Consider the following 19767-nt stretch of genomic DNA (forward strand, 5'->3'; position numbering starts at 1 on the left):
TTTTTAGAAAGGATTTAATTTTAAACGAGTTCTTGCTATATATATATATATATATATATATATATATATATATATATATATATATATATAAATACATAAAGGATGGGACGATACCAAAATAGCCTTTCTACATTTTAATTTTAACATTATGCCTATGTTCAATATAACATACGGGAATAATTATTACATTGTGGGTCTTAAATAACACAGGAAGGTTAGATATTAAATAGTTTAATTTATTACAGATGATAATAGTCATTACTTGAGGTGTTGTGTTACAGGTTGTTAAGGGCACTTTTTGATAATTGTGCGCGCGCATGTGCGCGCATGTGTGCGCATGTGTGCGCATGTGTGCGCATGTGTGCGCATGTGTGCGCATGAGTGTGTGTATGACTCAGTCGTGATATTTTTTAGCATATATAATAATAATTAAAAAGTATCTGCAGTTTTCTAACCGATAACGATGCCTCAGAAATATCCAATACCGGCCGATACCGATACCTCGTCGCATCCCTAATAATTATATATATTTACTGAAAGATGACAAATTTGATCCCAAGTGGGAGATGTGACAGTTGCTCAGTGGTGATGACAGTTGCTCAGTGGTGATGACAGTTGCTCAGTGGTGATGACAGTTGCTCAGTGGTGATGACAGTTGCTCAGTGGTGATGACAGTTGCTCAGTGGTGATGACAGTTGCTCAGTGGTGATGACAGTTGCTCAGTGGTGATGGCAGTTGCTCAGTGGTGATGGCAGTTGCTCAGTGGTGATGGCAGTTGCTCAGTGGTGATGGCAGTTGCTCAGTGGTGATGGCAGTTGCTCAGTGGTGATGGCAGTTGCTCAGTGGTGATGGCAGTTGCTCAGTGGTGATGACAGTTGCTCAGTGGTGATGACAGTTGCTCAGTGGTGATGACAGTTGCTCAGTGGTGATGACAGTTGCTCAGTGGTGATGACAGTTGCTCAGTGGTGATGACAGTTGCTCAGTGGTGATGACAGTTGCTCAGTGGTGATGACAGTTGCTCAGTGGTGATGACAGTTGCTCAGTGGTGATGACAGTTGCTCAGTGGTGATGACAGTTGCTCAGTGGTGATGACAGTTGCTCAGTGGTGATGACAGTTGCTCAGTGGTGATGACAGTTGCTCAGTGGTGATGACAGTTGCTCAGTGGTGATGACAGTTGCTCAGTGGTGATGACAGTTGCTCAGTGGTGATGACAGTTGCTCAGTGGTGATGACAGTTGCTCAGTGGTGATGACAGTTGCTCAGTGGTGATGACAGTTGCTCAGTGGTGATGACAGTTGCTCAGTGGTGATGACAGTTGCTCAGTGGTGATGACAGTTGCTCAGTGGTGATGACAGTTCTTGTTGGAGACTCTCCAGAGAAGCTGCAATGGTTGTGCAGAAATTTAGGTGGAAGTGTAAAATTAAGAAATTAAAAGTGATCATAGGAAAGAGAAAGGTGGAGAGAATAATAAAAAAAAATTTAAATGAAAAAAGGGGCGATATCAGACTGGGTATCAGGTTGGAGGAAGTTAATGATTTCACATACATGGAAGTGTACATGTCTACATTTGACAAAGGTGAACCACAGAGGAGGGGGCAAACGTGTGGTGTTTGCTGAGGCATCTAAGGCAACAAGGGAAATGTGCCAAGGTATAGTGGTACAAATATTTGAATGGTTGTGAGAAATGTACTTGAGCTGGTGCAGCAAGAGGAGGCTGGAGGCAGTGGAAATGTAATGTCTGAAAATGTGTAATGTGAATTTTATGTAAATATTTGGAGCATAGTAATTTAATTTAGTTTAATTTAGAGGGCTGGGGGAAGGGGTTAGTGTTGTAGTTGAGACGTATCACGCGTATAAATCTGAGGTAGAAGGAAGGGGAAGGGGTCGTCCCAGGAAGGGTGTTGGGGAGAGAGGGAAAAGGAAGTCTTAAATGCTAGGAGACTTGTGCATCTAAAAGTTTTTTGCGAGTGTCAGAGTTGAGGTGATTGTTGTGCCTTGAACTGCTGGAGTATGAGCAAGATTGCATTTATGAAGACATTCGGAAACCAGTTAACCAGACTTATCGTAGAATTTGGATGTACATTTTTTGTACACTGAAGGTGGGGTGAAGATGTTGCAATTCGGAGGATTCTTCGAATTTTAATGTTGCACACTTCTAGCAAGAGCCACTGAACCAGTGACGCGTATTCCTAGAGAAATATCACAAATTTTCCAAAAAATCATGCAATGAATAACATTTGCAACACCAGGCCTTTACAAAATTCCCTGAAACAATTGTAGCTGTGTATATAGAGGCCAGAAAAACATTGAAATACAGGTCTGTGAGGTGTGCACAGGAAGGCTCAACACTGGTCACTCCACATGAAAAAAACATCGCACCATAAATTGGAATGAAAATATCACACACAACCAATTGCCAATTTAAAAGAAAAAAAGTCAGCAGAGTGAATCCACAACAAACTTTAACCTATCACGAGAACAACGAAGAGCAGACGTTAGTGCTACTTCCACCAAGCCTTAATAGGTTAGTAACTATATTCTTAGTTTAGCCATGAAGTTGAAGCCATAGAAACTATGGTTGTAAATGTTATGATAATAAAGACAAGCTGTGGATAAAGGTACTTACGTAGACATTAAGGAAAACACTTCGTCACGAGTGGCTTCTCAGAGCTAGAAGTCACTCGTGCCAAAAACGTTATCCTCAATGTTTCACAGTGTCCCTAAGGGTCCTCACGAACAAGCAGCAGCAGTAGACCATCTGCAGTGCACCTCTGAATTCCCTACACGTTATCTACTGAATATTACCATCACTAATCTGTCTTAAGAGGAAAACATCTTGAGACTTCTTGTAGCCGCGTGAATACTGCCTTCAACTACTCTACTTTTTACATACACATATATATTAGCAAGTAACATGATAAAAATGGTTGAAGGCACACATTACACTTGCACAGATGAGTTTATCAACCATTCCATTTTATGAACATTATCCAAGTCTTCAGAACTGGGGCACGTACCCAGACTACAAGGAGCATTACCCCTCTGAACTGCAACACTGAAGTGCTGGAACAAAAACTTAGTTACTCAATATATACAAATTCTGTTTCAGTTTTTGTTTTCTAGTGATAATTTGCTGTCTACAACCAAAACCAACATTAAGCTATATACACCAAGAGGTATACATGTCTCAGTGTATATATCCTGAAAGTATACTTTAATTCCTATTTTAGGAATTTAAGTGTTCTTAATTAATGGTTTGAAGTGACCTTCGTGTTGTCGACAGGTTTTAAACCTAATAAACCAAATCAATACGGTTACCTATATGTATCTGTATGCGGCTTGTCTTCAATAATTACTGATATAAAAATTTAAGCAACAACAGTAGCAGCAACGGCAGCAGACAGTAATTCTTCAGTCATATTACATAGCTCAGAACAACAGTAAAGACATTCCACTTCAAGCTGGAATTAATTTGCCCTGTTTCTCACGTTGCTTATTTTCTCTTCCTCCCAACCTTCCTCTCCTCCCCTCTCTCACGTTCTCTTCCTCCCAACCTTCCTCTCCTCCCCTCTCTCTCACGTTCTCTTCCTCCCAACCTTCCTCTCCTCCCCTCTCTCTCACGTTCTCTTCCTCCCAACCTTCCTCTCCTCCCCTCTCTCTCACGTTCTCTTCCTCCCAACCTTCCTCTCCTCCCCTCTCTCTCACGTTCTCTTCCTCCCAACCTTCCTCTCCTCCCCTCTCTCTCACGTTCTCTTCCTCCCAACCTTCCTCTCCTCCTTCCTCCCAACCTTCCTCTCCTCCCCTCTCTCTCTCTCACGTTCTCTTCCTCCCATCCTTCCTCTCCTCCCCTCTCTCTCTCTCACGTTCTCTTCCTCACAACCTTCCTCTCCTCCCCTCTCTCTCACGTTCTCTTCCTCCCAACCTTCCTCTCCTCCCCTCTCTCTCACGTTCTCTTCCTCCCAACCTTCCTCTCCTCCCCTCTCTCTCTCTCTCTCACGTTCTCTTCCTCCCAACCTTCCTCTCCTCCCCTCTCTCTCTCACGTTCTCTTCCTCCCAACCTTCCTCTCCTCCCCTCTCTCTCTCTCACGTTCTCTTCCTCCCATCCTTCCTCTCCTCCCCTCTCTCTCTCTCACGTTCTCTTCCTCCCAACCTTCCTCTCCTCCCCTCTCTCTCTCTCACGTTCTCTTCCTCCCATCCTTCCTCTCCTCCCCTCTCTCTCTCTCACGTTCTCTTCCTCCCAACCTTCCTCTCCTCCCCACCTTCCTCTCCTCCCCTCTCTCTCTCTCACGTTCTCTTCCTCCCAACCTTCCTCTCCTCCCCACCTTCCTCTCCTCCCCTCTCTCTCACGTTCTTTTCCTCCCAACCTTCCTCTCCTCCCCTCTCTCTCTCACGATCTCTTCCTCCCAACCTTCCTCTCCTCCCCTCTCTTACGTTCTCTTCCTCCCAACCTTCCTCTCCTCCCCTCTCTCTCTCTCACGTTCTCTTCCTCCCAACCTTCCTCTCCTCCCCACCTTCCTCTCCTCCCCTCTCTCTCACGTTCTTTTCCTCCCAACCTTCCTCCCCTCCCCTCTCCCTCTCACGTTCTCTTCCTCCCAACCTTCCTCTCCTCCCCTCTCTTACGTTCTCTTTCTCTCTCCACTCCAAATCGTTCAATGTCTTAACAAGTTTCCTTTCTTTCTCTTCCGTTTGTCCGTCTCCATCCATTTACACTTCTGTACCACCAGGCTTTGTGAAGACCGAGTGTACAATAACCCAGCACACCAGGCTTTGTGAAGGCTGAGGGTACACTAACCCAGCACACCAGGCTTTATGAAGGCTGAGGGTACACTAACCCAGCACACCAGGCTTTGTGAAGGCTGAGGGTACACTAACCCAGCACACCAGGCTTTGTGAAGGCTGAGGGTACACTAACCCAGCACACCAGGCTTTATGAAGGCTGAGGGTACACTAACCCAGCACACCAGGCTTTGTGAAGGCTGAGGGTACACTAACCCAGCACACCAGGCTTTGTGAAGGCTGAGGGTACACTAACCCAGCACACCAGGCTTTATGAAGGCTACCACTAACCCAGGACAGGGTAAGCCGGTGTGTCGTAACAGACAACACAGGCTCACCCCCGGCCTGCGTTATTGCGTCTAGGTATCGTATTTTATCTAAGAAGATTTTACACTTATGGTATATAACACCCTTGTATATACACCTAGTGTATAAACAAACTGTGTGTGTTCTTATACACACTGTGTATACGTAACTTCAAGTTATGATTTATGAACTGTGTACAGGAAGACTGACAAATAGAAAATACAGTATACTCGCAAGTTGAAAAGTCACTACTACTACTATTACTACCATCACCACCACCACTACTACTTTTACTACCATCACCGCCACCACTACTATTACTACCATCACCACTACCACTATTACTACCATCACCACCACCACTACTATTACTACCATCACCACTACCACTATTACTACCATCACCACCACCACTACTACTTTTACTACCATCACCACCACCACTACTACTATTACTACCATCACCACCACTACTATTACTACTGCTACCTTCTCCTGCACCATCATGTTGTATATTCAGGCCTTCTCTACATTCTCACACCTCAGTTCTAACTTGACAATGTTCCAGTAAAGACTCAAAGGTTGCAATCTGTTTTCTTTGCAAAGTGTACGTTAGGTGTTAATTATTCCAGCCACAGTATTAACTATTTTTATGGGGGGGTGAGACAACTTTTGTAATAATGAAAAAATACACTAAATTTTTAAATTATTAAAACTGCCATTAAAGAAGGTTGAAAAATGTAACAGTCAAGGATAATGTCGATTCAGTTGTTATATCTGCTTTGCATATGTTTTAAATGTTATTAGAGTGGGTCAGTGTTACCAGAAGACAAAAACCTATGTTAGGCTTACTATCAGCGAGACAATTATGAACTAAACTCTACGGTGTTTACCAGCCAAATTTAAATTGCTCTCCCTCTGGGTCTACTGTAGCGACATCTGAATGCAACAAGTTGCAAAACAGGTTGCGATCTTTGTGGCAACAGGTTTTACCTGGGACAACTTGTCACTCCGTGTAGAGTTTGATCAAGGCATGACCGTTTATTCTTCTAAGCAACAGTCTTAATTCAGAATGTTTACAAACTATAAACAGCATACAACTCCGACAAGTTGATTACGGTCGCTTGTCTCGCAGAGAATTTGAACCATTTATTAGCAACAGATTGTTTATTTAAATTTGGTTAGGTTAAATTGAATGTCGATCAAACTAAACTATTAAGCGCCTTGATGCAACTTAATGAAAATGTATAACGAAAAAAGATGGAGCAACAAATATGACGGGATACACAGATGTCACTGTACATCCACAGAGGTATGTCTCGTACATACACTCAGAGTTCACTTGAAACTTTATTTCAGAGATTATTCTTGTCTGGTGGCGAAAATGTTACATGAAGTTTTAGTGCACCTAGTTTAGTCGAGAGGCTTTAAACCCCATAAACCAACGTACAGAAAAGGGGAACCAACCCATTCCCGACCTTGAGTACTCTAACCAAATTAAAATTACATTTATTAGCGCTCACCTAAGTTGTACATAATCTACTGCTAGATACAGCACGTACGGAACTCCGAAAATTTGCGAGGATGAGTTGAAGGAGGAACTGAGATAAATTAATTTCAACTTGGCTCGTGGACACCCCGGAGAGTTGAATTTCCTGCACTTATTTTCACAGCCAAAGTTTTCATAACAAGATATATTTTGATATTTTCCCAGAATGAAGTTTTTGCTTAGTGCAAAAACCTGTAATAATAAATAATAATAATATTGACAAACAATAGTAAACAACTATAAACAATATTAACAATTATTAATGACAGTGCTGGCTCAAAATCCACCTTCATGAATATATGTACTCTCTCTTTTAAGATTACAGTCAACAAACATTATGTTTGGCTGCCACGAAACACGATTGTTTAAACTGTGACAAAGATGGAGAGCGTCGGAGCGCGACACTGAGTGCGGATTTAAGACAACGCATTTTACCCTTCTGGTTTGCCATTTTTATAATTTAGAGGTCTTTTTTTTTACACAAATTTCCCGTTAAGAATGATGAATTATTTTAAAACTCAAAGCTTCCGTATGCCAAAAATTAATGTACTCGGCAAAATGTGAAGAGGATAATAGAATGGAACACATTGTTCCAGTCCTTTATTTCCCCTCTTTTTTTTATACGGGATTTTACAAGGTTAGGTTAAGGTTCCTAACTTCATTTACAAGCTAAGAGTTCTTATGAGACATACAAATATGGAACAGGATGAAGTTGGAGCCATTTGTGAGCTAGCGATTTCATTCGGTAAACCGACTTTATTTGGCTGATATTATGCTGTACGAACATGTTCCAGATCAGAGTCATTGTAGTAAAAAATGATCTGTGATGAATTGACGACCAGAAGAATGGTACAGTCAGCAGTTTGTGTTTGCTGCCCGGCTTGTGGAAGCTCGCTTCTAGCTGTACTCTGAGTGGAGCCAAGTGTCGTACTTTAACAATACTGGGCTTGTACATAACAGTAAGGCCACCCACATCATCCTGTGTTGAAGGCTCTGTTGAAATGGAAGATCTATCCAGGCTGGGTCCAGGCGAGAGATGAGCCATCTTGCTTTGTTTTCTATTTTGTCAAGAAGTGTCTCCCACGTGAAATCCTTCCTAGAAACAAAACCGAGAGCTGGTGTAGTGGTTTAGAGCGAGGCAGAATGACAAGTCTGCCTTACGTGGGAGGATGAAGACAACAGAGTCCATCCCAGGGGTACACAGGGCACCCGGGGTACCGGAGGTACCCCTCACATTCCCCACCCCCACCCCCCACCCCCGAGTCACACCCTTCACCTGTCTTGTCGAGAAAACTCGATGACTAGGTAGTTATTTAGAGCTTCAAGGAAACTGTTTCTAACATCAAATGTACACTATCTTTACAACATACTACTCTTGCCTCAACGTAAAACTGTTTTGAAGTCGCTGTCACACTTCACAATCTATATCAATAGTTTGATCCATTTTGAAGTCATTCACATTCAATAATCCATAATTTCTTGGGTGGTGTTAGCCCAAAGTATCAGCAAATTCAGACGACAGGGGAAGTTATTTCCTTTAGTGATGCTGAAAGAGGTGCTAGGATCTTAGCGTGGCAAGCACCTTGAAGGTGATCCCTACGAACTGTGGTTTGGTAATGAACCAAGTTGGTGTCGTCGTAAACTCCTCCCTTTCTTATGTGCGGGTTATTTGTGTATTATTGAACAATGTAGGCGAGTCTTTTCTAACAAAGGGTCCAATACTCAACAACAGAGGGTCGGTGTCTAAAAGATTGCTTCAGTAACATGAATACTATTCTTCTAGTGACTGGTGAGGCAGAAGAGCAAGCTACAAAAATATTAGGATAATGAAACGAGTGAAAAGAACGGCCAACAAAAGACTCACTAAGCGCAAAGGTCATTCACACGCGCACATTAGGCACACATTACGTGTACACATGCGCATATGCCCACGCTCAAGCTAATTTGTTTACTACATACGTGGTATAGTATTTTCATGCACGCCATCCCTTCCTTTCTATAGCTGTGAATACACACACTCGACCTTCTGTTACGATGCACAAATAACCCGCACATGGAAGAAGTTTATGACCATTAACTAGTCACACTAACAATCGAAGATGAGGGAGACAGTATGTGTTTATGTTATTAGTTAATAATCCTAGTCGAACCGAAACTTCGTCATGAGCTTTTCTCCTACGTGTGGGTTATTTGTGTATTGTTCCAGTCATTGTACTGCGCCTTTTTGTTCTTTAAGGACTTACTGATGAACTGCTTGTTGAGCGTATCAACACTGATGGCTACACCTGTGACTGATCCAGCTGATACTGAAGGTTTCTACTTGAAGATTACCAAAAGATAAGGGACAATTATAATTTATAGATACGGAGACCTGTTAATTTACAACTCAGGATACAGTGAAGGCTGGAACTGAAGAACAGGGTGCACAGAGAGGAACAGGATCACCCCAGCTCCTCAGACGCACAGAGAGGAACAGGATCACCCCAGCTCCTCAGACGCACAGAGGAACAGGATCACCCAGCTCCTCAGACGCACAGTGAGGATCAGGATCACCCCAGCTCCTCAGACGCACAGAGAGGAGCAGGATCACCCCAGCTCCTCAGACGCACAGAGAGGAGCAGGATCACCTCAGCTCCTCAGACGCACAGAGAGGAGCAGGATCACCACAGCTCCTCAGACGCACAGAGAGGAGCAGGATCACCCCAGCTCCTCAGACGCACAGAAAGGAGCAGGATCACCCCAGCTCCTCAGACGCACAGAGGAGCAGGATCACTCCAGCTCTTCAGACGCACAGAGAGGAGCAGGATCACCCCAGCTCCTCAGACAGAGAGGAGCAGGATCACCCCAGCTCCTCAGACACACAGAGAGGAGCAGGATCACCCCAGCTCCTCAGACGAAAAGGTGCGAAAGTTTAATTTTTACGCATAAGCAATAACTTAAAAATTTAGGCAAGAATTAACGAGCAAAAAGGCGCGCATACTCACCTCTCATGCAGTATTATATATATATATATATATATATATATATATCTCATACACTATAGATTTATCCTAGAGTCTTGCGTAACGAAGTGCGTTCGTGCGTGTGTGAGAGCCCCTACGCACGCACCAAGCACTTAAGAAAATTGGAACACCAAAGTGTGGCGAGCACCATTATACTGGTTGTTATATATACCAGGTAGCAACGGTTGTGAAGGTGTGGGTGAGAATACCGTATGACGTCACTACGGCTTAGTGACACCACTGCCACCACACTGGCACCATACTGACAGCACTACCACCACATTGTCACCAGTTACAATACAGTCCCTGAACTCAAGATCAGTCGTAATGGACGACTGACCTGCATCATCCTCATATATTCGTTGAACTGCTACATGTCAGGTCTACGGTTCGAGTCTGTCCATTCTTGACATATTAGTTTACAGCAGTACTAAGAAGACTCAATTTTGGATGCATCTTTCAATATCATTTACAACAAATTGCACTATATACACGAGTCATATAAAAGTTCCCTATATATTTTTAGCAACTTCACAACTCAGCAGGAAGACTATAAATAAACCACATGTTGGGAAGCTGAAAGGTTTAACAACGTCGTTGACGAATTCTGCTATGAGAGAGCCCTTCTCTGTCTTGATGACCCGTCACACATTGAAACGTTAAACCTCTCAGTGCTGGTGCTCAGTTTTCCACGCTCTCCTCACTCTTCCTCTTTGTAATAACCTTTGAAAAATTTTCATTTTGTACAACAGCTGAAGTACTGAAGGTAATTCAGAATACAAATTATATTTTGAGCATGGAGAACCTCTGAACTAGTAAGCTCAGAGGAAAGGATCCTAAAGATATATAAATAAAATATATATATATATATAATATAAAATTTAGCCTAAGCCAACTAAATATATTTTAGGTAAGTTTACATTATTATTATAATCAAAAAGAAGCGCTAAGCCACAAGGGCTATACAGCTAAAGGTAAGTTTACAATAATTTAATAATAAACACAATGGAATATTTTTGTTCGTTAGGTTCCAAATGATTTTTGCTAAATTACTGCATACATAAATTTTAGCTTGCCTTATTCGGCAAGAAGAGCGTTCCTATTTAAGCCAAAATAGCAAGTTTTACGTATTTGGCACGATATATATATATATATATATATATATATATATATATATATATATATATATATATATATATATATATATATATATTATATATATATATAATTTATATATATATTTTATATATATAATTTATATATAAATTTATATATTTATATATATTACATATATTTATATATATTATATTTTATATAATCTCACTATTATGTATTTTAAGGATTACAACATTCTTGGCCCCATTATACAGCCAACAACGCTTTGAATCAACAGTTGTTACCAGCAACAAGTCACTTCATGGAGATAAGTCACATAGGTTCTCGAAAACATAAAACTCAGGAAAATTGAGAGAACAGACACATACCAACACAACGACAGGGAAAACAAAACCAAAACTTGTCAGTGAGCGACAAAGATCTTGTGGCTCACATGAAGAACTTGGGCGCACGTAGGAAACTTGCGAGTACGCGAACACACACAAAGAACTTGCGCGCGCACACACACACGCACACACACACGCACACACACACACACACACACACACACACACAGAACTTGCACACACTTTATTCACTGGTGCAATTATTCCCACAGCATGGCGCTAGTGACCGTCTGTAAACACGGCACACGTTACAGCTTAACGTATTTCACTGCCAACACATTTCCTTCACCAGTGAATTGATGAAAGTCCCTGGTGGTCGAAACTGTCTTCTCAAAAATAAGTCATGACCTTCAAAATATCTTATTTACAGACATATTCCCACAGCACTCAGCGTCACGCACCATCATCCCACAAGTTATAAAAATCGACTAATTGTCTGACAACAAATAATGAGATCAGTCTTGCATCCTATTCTCACATTGATAATTTCTAAAATTATAATGAGTTTAGAGGTATGTATCCACGCCACGCAAGGTGTGCGTGTATCCACGCCACGCAAGGTGTGCGTGTATCCACGCCACGCAAGGTGTGCATGTATCCGGACACCTTGTACACGGTAGTCATTATTATTATTATTATAATCAAAAAGAAGCGCTAAGCCACAAGGGCTATACAGCGCTGCACACGGTAGTCAGAAACTTTGTATTTTCAAACCACGCCATTACGATGGTGCAACCATCCCAAAATTAATAAATTAAAAAAGGTAATTAAGTTTTTATCCATAAAATCGAGTTTTATCTAGGCCGACTTGGTGGTACATTAACGTTTTTTCTGGTCACCATGAAATTTGATATCTAGAAAGCTTCAATTTGCATAATTCACTATTAAAAAAAATTTAACCTGCCTAATCACAATTAAATTCAATTATGGAGACTATTAGCGGGGGTAAATATACAAATCACCAAGATTATATATATATATATATATATATATATATATATATATATATATATATATATATATATATATATATATATATTACACTATAGTCGTGGAGGACCCCATGCTATATATACATGCGTGTGACTGTGTAATGTGTATATAGTACAGATACACAACTTCAGTTTTTGCCAGGTATAACACAATTACCGTGTACATTACAGCTGTGGCGGCCGCACCTGACAGAACAAACTTTAATACCGAGCAAAACTACAATGACACCAACACGATTCCTCATGCTGCACTAATGAAATCATGTTGGAGGACTTGCATGTTTTTGTAGAGCATTACCAGCCATATTTACAAAGTTCTATGCACATACACTTGTTATGAGTGTACACATATGCGTGTACACTTCGTACCACAGTCGCACTCAGCTATACTCAAGAGGGTCTGTGGCATTCTGCTACCATAAGGATTGAATGCCCTGACTGGAATCTAAGCCAGTTTGAGGACAAGAGTGGCTTAACGATGTACTTCCTTATCATGGCTGACCTTGACACACAGGCGAGAGCTGAGTGTGTCACCGTGGCTAGTCCAATACATATTGTGAGCCATGGTTGACTGGCAAAGCTACAATGAATCATGGCAGACTGACCAAGCTACAATGAATCATGGCAGGTCTACCATTATACAGATACCATCAGGTCTCAGTACCTGCCCTCCTCCCCTCCTCTATGCGAAGTTTTTCTTGCGCGGCGCCATCCCCTAAGCGCCCAGTCGTAGGCTCCAATACACCAGGCATCATACAAATAAAATCTGTAAACTGGAACCTACAAAATCTACTTAAATTTTACACCTTCCTGTAGGAGACAGCACTGCTGGAAGTTTGAAACCAACCTGAAGAAGCATTCAGCGCTACGGGCAATGTAATGCTCCAAATTTACAACTGCTATCATGGATAATTTACACTTAAACAGCCTACAGTTATTGTCCTCATTAAATGCATCAACTTCAAAAGGTTTAAAGATGCATTCGTCAGTTAATTTAACTCACAATTTATTAAATAAAACTGGCTAACTGATATTTGTAGAGCCCAGTCACACAAATCTTGCGTTGAGAAAAAACGAATCAGTGCTAATAGTTTCAAGCTAATCAAATGAGGCATTCTCCAGTTATCCAATGATTTCGAGTTTTTTTAATTTTACTATATAGACATTTACACCTGCACATTCTAAACGCATTGGGTTCCATCCTATCCATAAGCATCAGCCATTAAGATCATGAGTGCTAACCCTACTGGTACCATGGTTTATTAAGACTCCTGAAGCTTACTAGATAATGCACCAAAAATACTCCATTCTTCAAATACAAACTGGCAAACTGGTGCCGACACCTCAAGAACACTCACAGGCCTCATACAACATTCAGCAGCGCTGGAAATTTTATGCAGATTAGAATAAGCGTTTATAGTCACAATACGGACACCAACACCGGGAGTGATCTCTACAACGCTGACCAGAAACCACTTACACATAATAGTTGCATGAACCTTCCGATTCTTACAGTACAAGAGAACTGAGAATTTGATAAGACGTTCCAGAGGTAAATTAGTATCCAAATCAGGTACTTCTCAGAGGATACCTAGTTACGACCACCAATATATTTACAACTTTTTCTAGGTATACCCACTTCAAAAAACATAGCAAACGAACATTCGGAGGAATATTCAAGGTATATAATGAGGCTCTCGACATGAAGAACCAGGAGTGATACATGGACACGGAACACACATTACTCCTAGCTGGGTCAGGAAGCACTATGGATAATGGTATACAGTACTGACAAGTTTATTAAAAAAACATATGCAACAGTTAGGTACGTATCTTCATTCTGAAACATTTCGCTTCTTCAGTCGAGTATAGAGGAGACGCAGAAGCAATAGAGTTGTAAAGACGAGGTAATCAGTCCATCACCCTTGAAGACGTAGTTTTAAGGTGGTCAGTCCCTCAGCCTGGAGAAGAGTTTTGCTCAATAGTCTGGAACAATGTTGTAGGCTATGAAGCAAAACATTGTTCCAGACTATGGAGCAAAACTCTTTCTCCAGGCTGAGGGACTGACCACCTTAAAACTAAATCATCAAGGGTGATAGACTGATTACATCGTCTTCACATCTCTACTACTACTGTAACTCCTCTGTACTCGACTGAAGAAGCCTACTGTGCAGGCGAAACGTTTCGGAAAAAAGATACCTAAATGTTGCACATGTCTTATTTATCAAAGAGCATCAGAGAACTGCAAATTACACACGAACACATCACGAGATTTATACACAGAGGCGTATATCCGAGCATATACACACAGGCGTATATCCGAGCATATACAAACAGGCGTATATCCGAGCATATACAAACAGGCGTATATCCGAGCATATACACACAGGCGTATATCTGAGTATATACACACAGGCGTATATCTGAGCATATACACAGGCGTATATCTGAGCATATACACACAGGCGTATATCTGAGCATATACACAAAGGCGTATATCTGAGCATATACACACAGGCGTATATCTGAGCATATACACACACTACTTAAACCCCTCTAAGAAATCAGTTTCGAATGGTGGTGAACAAGTGACTTGCGTCCTTAATGACCATCTGAGTAGTCGATAGGCTTGAAGCCCAATTAATAGTTCTCATCTCCAAATGGTATCTTCTATATGTGGGTTATAAATGTATTGTTCCAGTCATGGTAGTACCGTTTTATTCTTTAAATACAAATAAATCCAAAACAAATAAGTTATAATCGCAACTAAGGTAGTTTATCAGAAAAAGCAAATTACAATCCGGAGATAATATACTGGAAATAAAGTCACCATTTCAACACCTACCAGAATCGTAGTGAATTCTTGTCTTGCCTGAGTGTGTGGGAGAGAGCTCGAAGAGCAACGCAACACACCTACCATCTGTGACCACGGTCGTGACCGTACTGAGGTGGTAGCTGCCTGGGCCTCGCATTTGTTACTGCAGAGTCCAGTGTGGGAGGCGATCGATGATTGGCTGGTCACCCTCAGCCAGTCATTTGATTGGCCACCTGTTATCGTTGGTGAGTTGGTCACCTGTTGTCATTGGTGGGTTAGTCATTGTGGCATGCAAAGAGTACGTAACCTTTATTCGGCGCATGTACACACCCTCATTCACAGGCTATCTCCCCCAACCAGCGAACCAGGTGACTGAGGGTTGACGATGGGGCCCCGTCGTTCAACCAGTAACCAGGTTCCAGCCAATAAGAAGATGGTTTTGGCAATCGCAGAGGTTATGTGGGTACCACTCTCCTGTCTGCCCTCGTCATTCCTATTCTAGAGCTGCTTGAAGCATGGTCTGCTCTCTAGTGGCTTCTATTCTGCCTTGCTTACCGTGGAGTGCACTAATACCTATCACTGTACATAGTGTATATAGTGTACATACTTCTGTTCTAAATTGGTGAAGGATAATATAAGTCAAAACTGTGTTTATTTTGCTCCCTTTACACCCAAGACAACAGGCCGCCATTTGGAATCCTGGGTTGTTAATAGTCATCTGTTCGGCAGAATGGTCATTTGGTGGTCAAACTCACTGCCTTAGACACGTGGATTTCGGCAACGTTCTGATTGGTCACCTGCTGGTCACAGTATTCTGAATGGTCACCTGCTGATCAGTGTTCTGATTGATCACCTGCTGGTCAGTGTTCTGATTGGTCAACTGCTGGTCACTGTTCTGATTGATCACCAGCTGGGTACATTTCCAGTTTTATCAGAACCGAGCACCACACTAGTATTTCAGAAGCACCTTTACCTGTAACATATTTCGAGGGTGTTCTTATTCTGCCCGGGCAGCCTGACTGTTGCTGCTAGTGATCCCGTCCCTCAAATTATTAGTATCAAAACTAAGCGCTAAACCCGTACCTCAAAATAGGTTACAGTGAAAGATGCACATTAATTTCCTTAGCACGCCGACCGTCTCTCACCGAGGTAGGATGACCAGGAAAAGAGGAAACACTTTCACCATCATTAACTCCATCACTGTCTTGCCAGAAGCATGATGACATTACAGTTCAGATGCAGTCAGTAACACAATTGCTGTAGGTCTGTAACACAAGTACTGCAGGTCTGTAACACAAGTGCTGTAGGTCTGTAACACAAGTACTGTAGGTCTGTAACACAAGTACTGTAGGTCTGTAACACAAGTGCTGTAGGTCTGTAACACAAGTGCTGTAGGTCTGCAACACAAGTACTGCAGGTCTGTAACACAAGTACTGCAGGTCTGTAACATAAGTACTGCAGGTCTGTAACACAAGTGCTGTAGGTCTGTAACACAAGTGCTGTAGGTCTGCAACACAAGTACTGCAGGTCTGTAACACAAGTACTGCATGTCTGTAACATAAGTACTGCAGGTCTGTAACACAAGCACTGCAGGTCTGTAACACAAGTACTGTAGGTCTGCACCCCTCAAGGAAGGTTCCTTGATGTTGGTGAGGGGCTCTTGATTTAGGGAATTGGATCTGTGCTCCAGTTCCCCGAATTAAGCCTGAATGCCTTCCACATCCCCCCCCCCCCCGCAGGCGCTGTATAATCCTCCAGGTTTAGCGCTTCCCCCTTGATTATAATAATAATAATGTAGGTCTGCAACACAAGTACTGTAGGTCTGCAACACAAGTACTGCAGGTCTGCAACACAAGTACTGTAGGTCTGTAACACAAGTACTGTAGGTCTGTAACACAAGCACTGCAGGCCTGTAACACAAGTACTGTGGGTCTGTAACACAAGTACTGAAGGTCTGTAACACAAGTACTGCAGGTCTGCAACACAAGTACTATAGGTCTGTAACACAAGTACTGCAGGTCTGCAACACAAGTACTATAGGTCTGTAACACAAGTACTGCAGGTCTGCAACACAAGTACTATAGGTCTGTAACACAAGTACTGCAGGTCTGCAACACAAGTACTATAGGTCTGTAACACAAGTACTGCAGGTCTGCAACACAAGTACTATAGGTCTGTAACACAAGTACTGTGGGTCTGTAACACAGGTACTGCAGGTCTGCAACACAAGTACTATAGGTCTGTAACACAAATACTGTGGGTCTGTAACACAAGTACTGCAGGTCTGCAACACAAGTACTGTAGGTCTGCAACACAAATACTCGCGTTAGTGAAAAGCAAACTTACAAGGGTCAGACAGTACGTGGGGCAGGAGAGGGCACTTCCAGTGCCCTGGATCAAGAGTCACTAGTATTAAGGTCCCAGAGCAGATAGACTTGAAACCAACCATAGATATGCTTTGCTCCATTCAAATATAAAACAGGGATAAAATAAAGAGAAAATATTGAAGTGTTGTCTCTGGCCTGGCAGAAATATTTAAAACAGCAGCCTAACAAGTGCGTGTCGTTGAGTGCCTGTGGTAGGTAAGTGGCACTGACAGAGGTGCCAGGCCAATGTTAAAGTTTTCTTTGTGGCACAAGTCTTGGTGACCCAGGAGGCTGGAATGTTGAGACTGTGTGTGTGTGTGTGTGTGTGTGTGTGTGTGTGTGTGTGTGTGTGTGTGTGTGTGTGTGTGTGTGTGTGTGTGTGTGTGTGGGGAGGAAGGGGGGTGTTATTAGCGCTAATTACATATATAATATTGACTCACCAGAACAAGTAGTACCTGCAGTCATCTTTGCTACCTCTAAGCAAGGCGAACTAGAGTCATCTAGTTGTGACACACAACCCTAGAGTCTAGGATAGTAGTGTATCTTCGTAACTATCACATTTCTCTTGTTCTGAATCATATCATGTTGATTACAAAGAGGATACGTATAAAACTTATTCATTAAATTTTATTCATTCATTTATATTTAATTATAAGACTGATTTTTTCTTTGGCCCACGGCAGTGTGTAAAATTAAGATCCTCGTTGTGAAAAGTTTGAAGACCCTTGATCTAGACCATCTAGTGACTGATAGGGGCACTATGACGCCTGACTTGTCAGGGAAGAGTCAGGGATGGGGAATCTGAGTGGATTACCTGATGGGTGGTAATACTTCCAGCCAAGCTGACTGTCTCAGGTGTCAGCTGGCTGATACCCCATTGTTAGCACCGGTCCACTGTCGTACTTGTGTACACTGTTAATCATTAATCTGGCTTGTGTTGAACTTTTGAACATTTGCAAATACTGTATATTGTAATTTGTTGAAGGAACGATATATATAAATCTTGATGTTGCTCTTGTTTCTGATATTGTTCTTCCTCTTGTTGTTATTGTTACATTCATGGGTGATAACTGGTTTCCTTGTGGCTTGATATTCATCACACTGTTACTATGAGACCAGGTGACCATAAAGAACACTGGGAACAGCAAGTGGCCATCCCACCAATCAAATTACTGTTTAAGCACATCCCAGTACTGCAAGATTACAAAAAAAGTAATGAAACTGGTGAGACGAGAGTGTAGAGTGAGAGTGTAGCATCTTATTGCAAGTCGAGTTAGTGTGTTGATGATGCCGTGTGTGTGGTGATACCACCAGTGAGGCTTATACGATTGCTGGAGGTACTATATTCACCTAGTTTAAAAATTTAATACTTTGCCATAGGCTACTTCGCTAACTCACAGACAACTTATGGCCTTAAAATTTTACAACGGTTATAATAATAATAATAATAACAATCTTTATTTCTACAAATACATAATACAACTTATACAGACCATAGCTGACATCAATGATATACTGTAGAGAAAGCCCCTGGTTACGTAGAGAAGGGATTAGTCTACTCCTCTTATATCTAACAGAACGCAAGATCTGTTAATAAAACACGATACTTGGTTTATGGTATTATTATTGAGAAGACGCTTCGTCCATCTGGGACTTTATCAGGAAGGTCTGATGTACAAAACGTCTTCTCGATAATAAGGCCATAAAAAACATGCAATATCGTCTGACAAAACGCTTGTACACACATATCAATGATATGTATGGTTGTAAATGGTATTTTGAGTGCCTCAAACTGTGGAAAAAGACACTTGTATACAGCTCAGGACATTTATTAAAGGGAACGTTTCGCCACGAGTGTCTTCATCAATTCTAGAGTCAGTGCTGATGGGGCGCAACGTTTCCTTTAATAAATGTACTGTACTCTACACGAGTGTCTACTTACAGAGTGTACAAGACACCTACCTGTGTCTTAAGAACACACAGATGGGAGTACACAAGAGGCTGGGTAAAACTCATCCGTCATGAATTTAGCATACTGCTGTGAGAGTAGTGGATACTGCTGTAAGAGTAGTGGATACTACTGTGAGAGTAGTGGATACTACTGTGAGAGTAGTGGATACTGCTGTGAGCGTAATGGATACTGCTGTGATAGTGGATACTGCTGTGAGAGTAGTGGATTCTGCTGAGAGAGTAGTGGATACTGCTGTGAGTAGTGGATACTACTGTGAGAGTAGTGGATACTACTGTGAGAGTAGTGGATACCGCTGTGAGCGTAGTGAATACTGCTGTGAGAGTAGTGGATACTGCTGTGAGAGTAGTGGATACTACTGTGAGAGTAGTGGATACTACTGTGAGAGTTGGGGATACTGCTGTGAGAGTAGTGGATACTGCTGTGAGAGTAGTGGATACTGCTGTGAGAGTAGTGGATACTGCTGTGAGAGTAGTGGATACTACTGTGA

At 41.9% G+C, this 19767-nt stretch overlaps 1 protein-coding gene across 2 annotated transcripts in view; it reads right to left on the reverse strand.

The window, feature by feature from the left end:
• Positions 1 to 15127, reverse strand: part of LOC128701662 (FAD-dependent oxidoreductase domain-containing protein 2-like) — a 144171-nt gene extending 129044 nt beyond the window's left edge. For both annotated transcript variants that reach the window (XM_070101719.1, XM_070101718.1), the window contains exon 1: positions 14973 to 15127. In XM_070101719.1, coding sequence (XP_069957820.1) covers positions 14973 to 15047 — 75 coding nt within the window. In that variant the 5' untranslated portion in view covers positions 15048 to 15127. The remainder of the gene's footprint in view (positions 1 to 14972) is intronic.
• Positions 15128 to 19767: the final 4640 nt, after the last annotated feature.

This window comes from Cherax quadricarinatus, chromosome 78 (assembly GCF_038502225.1).
Source record: "Cherax quadricarinatus isolate ZL_2023a chromosome 78, ASM3850222v1, whole genome shotgun sequence".
NCBI lineage: Eukaryota > Metazoa > Arthropoda > Malacostraca > Decapoda > Parastacidae > Cherax > Cherax quadricarinatus.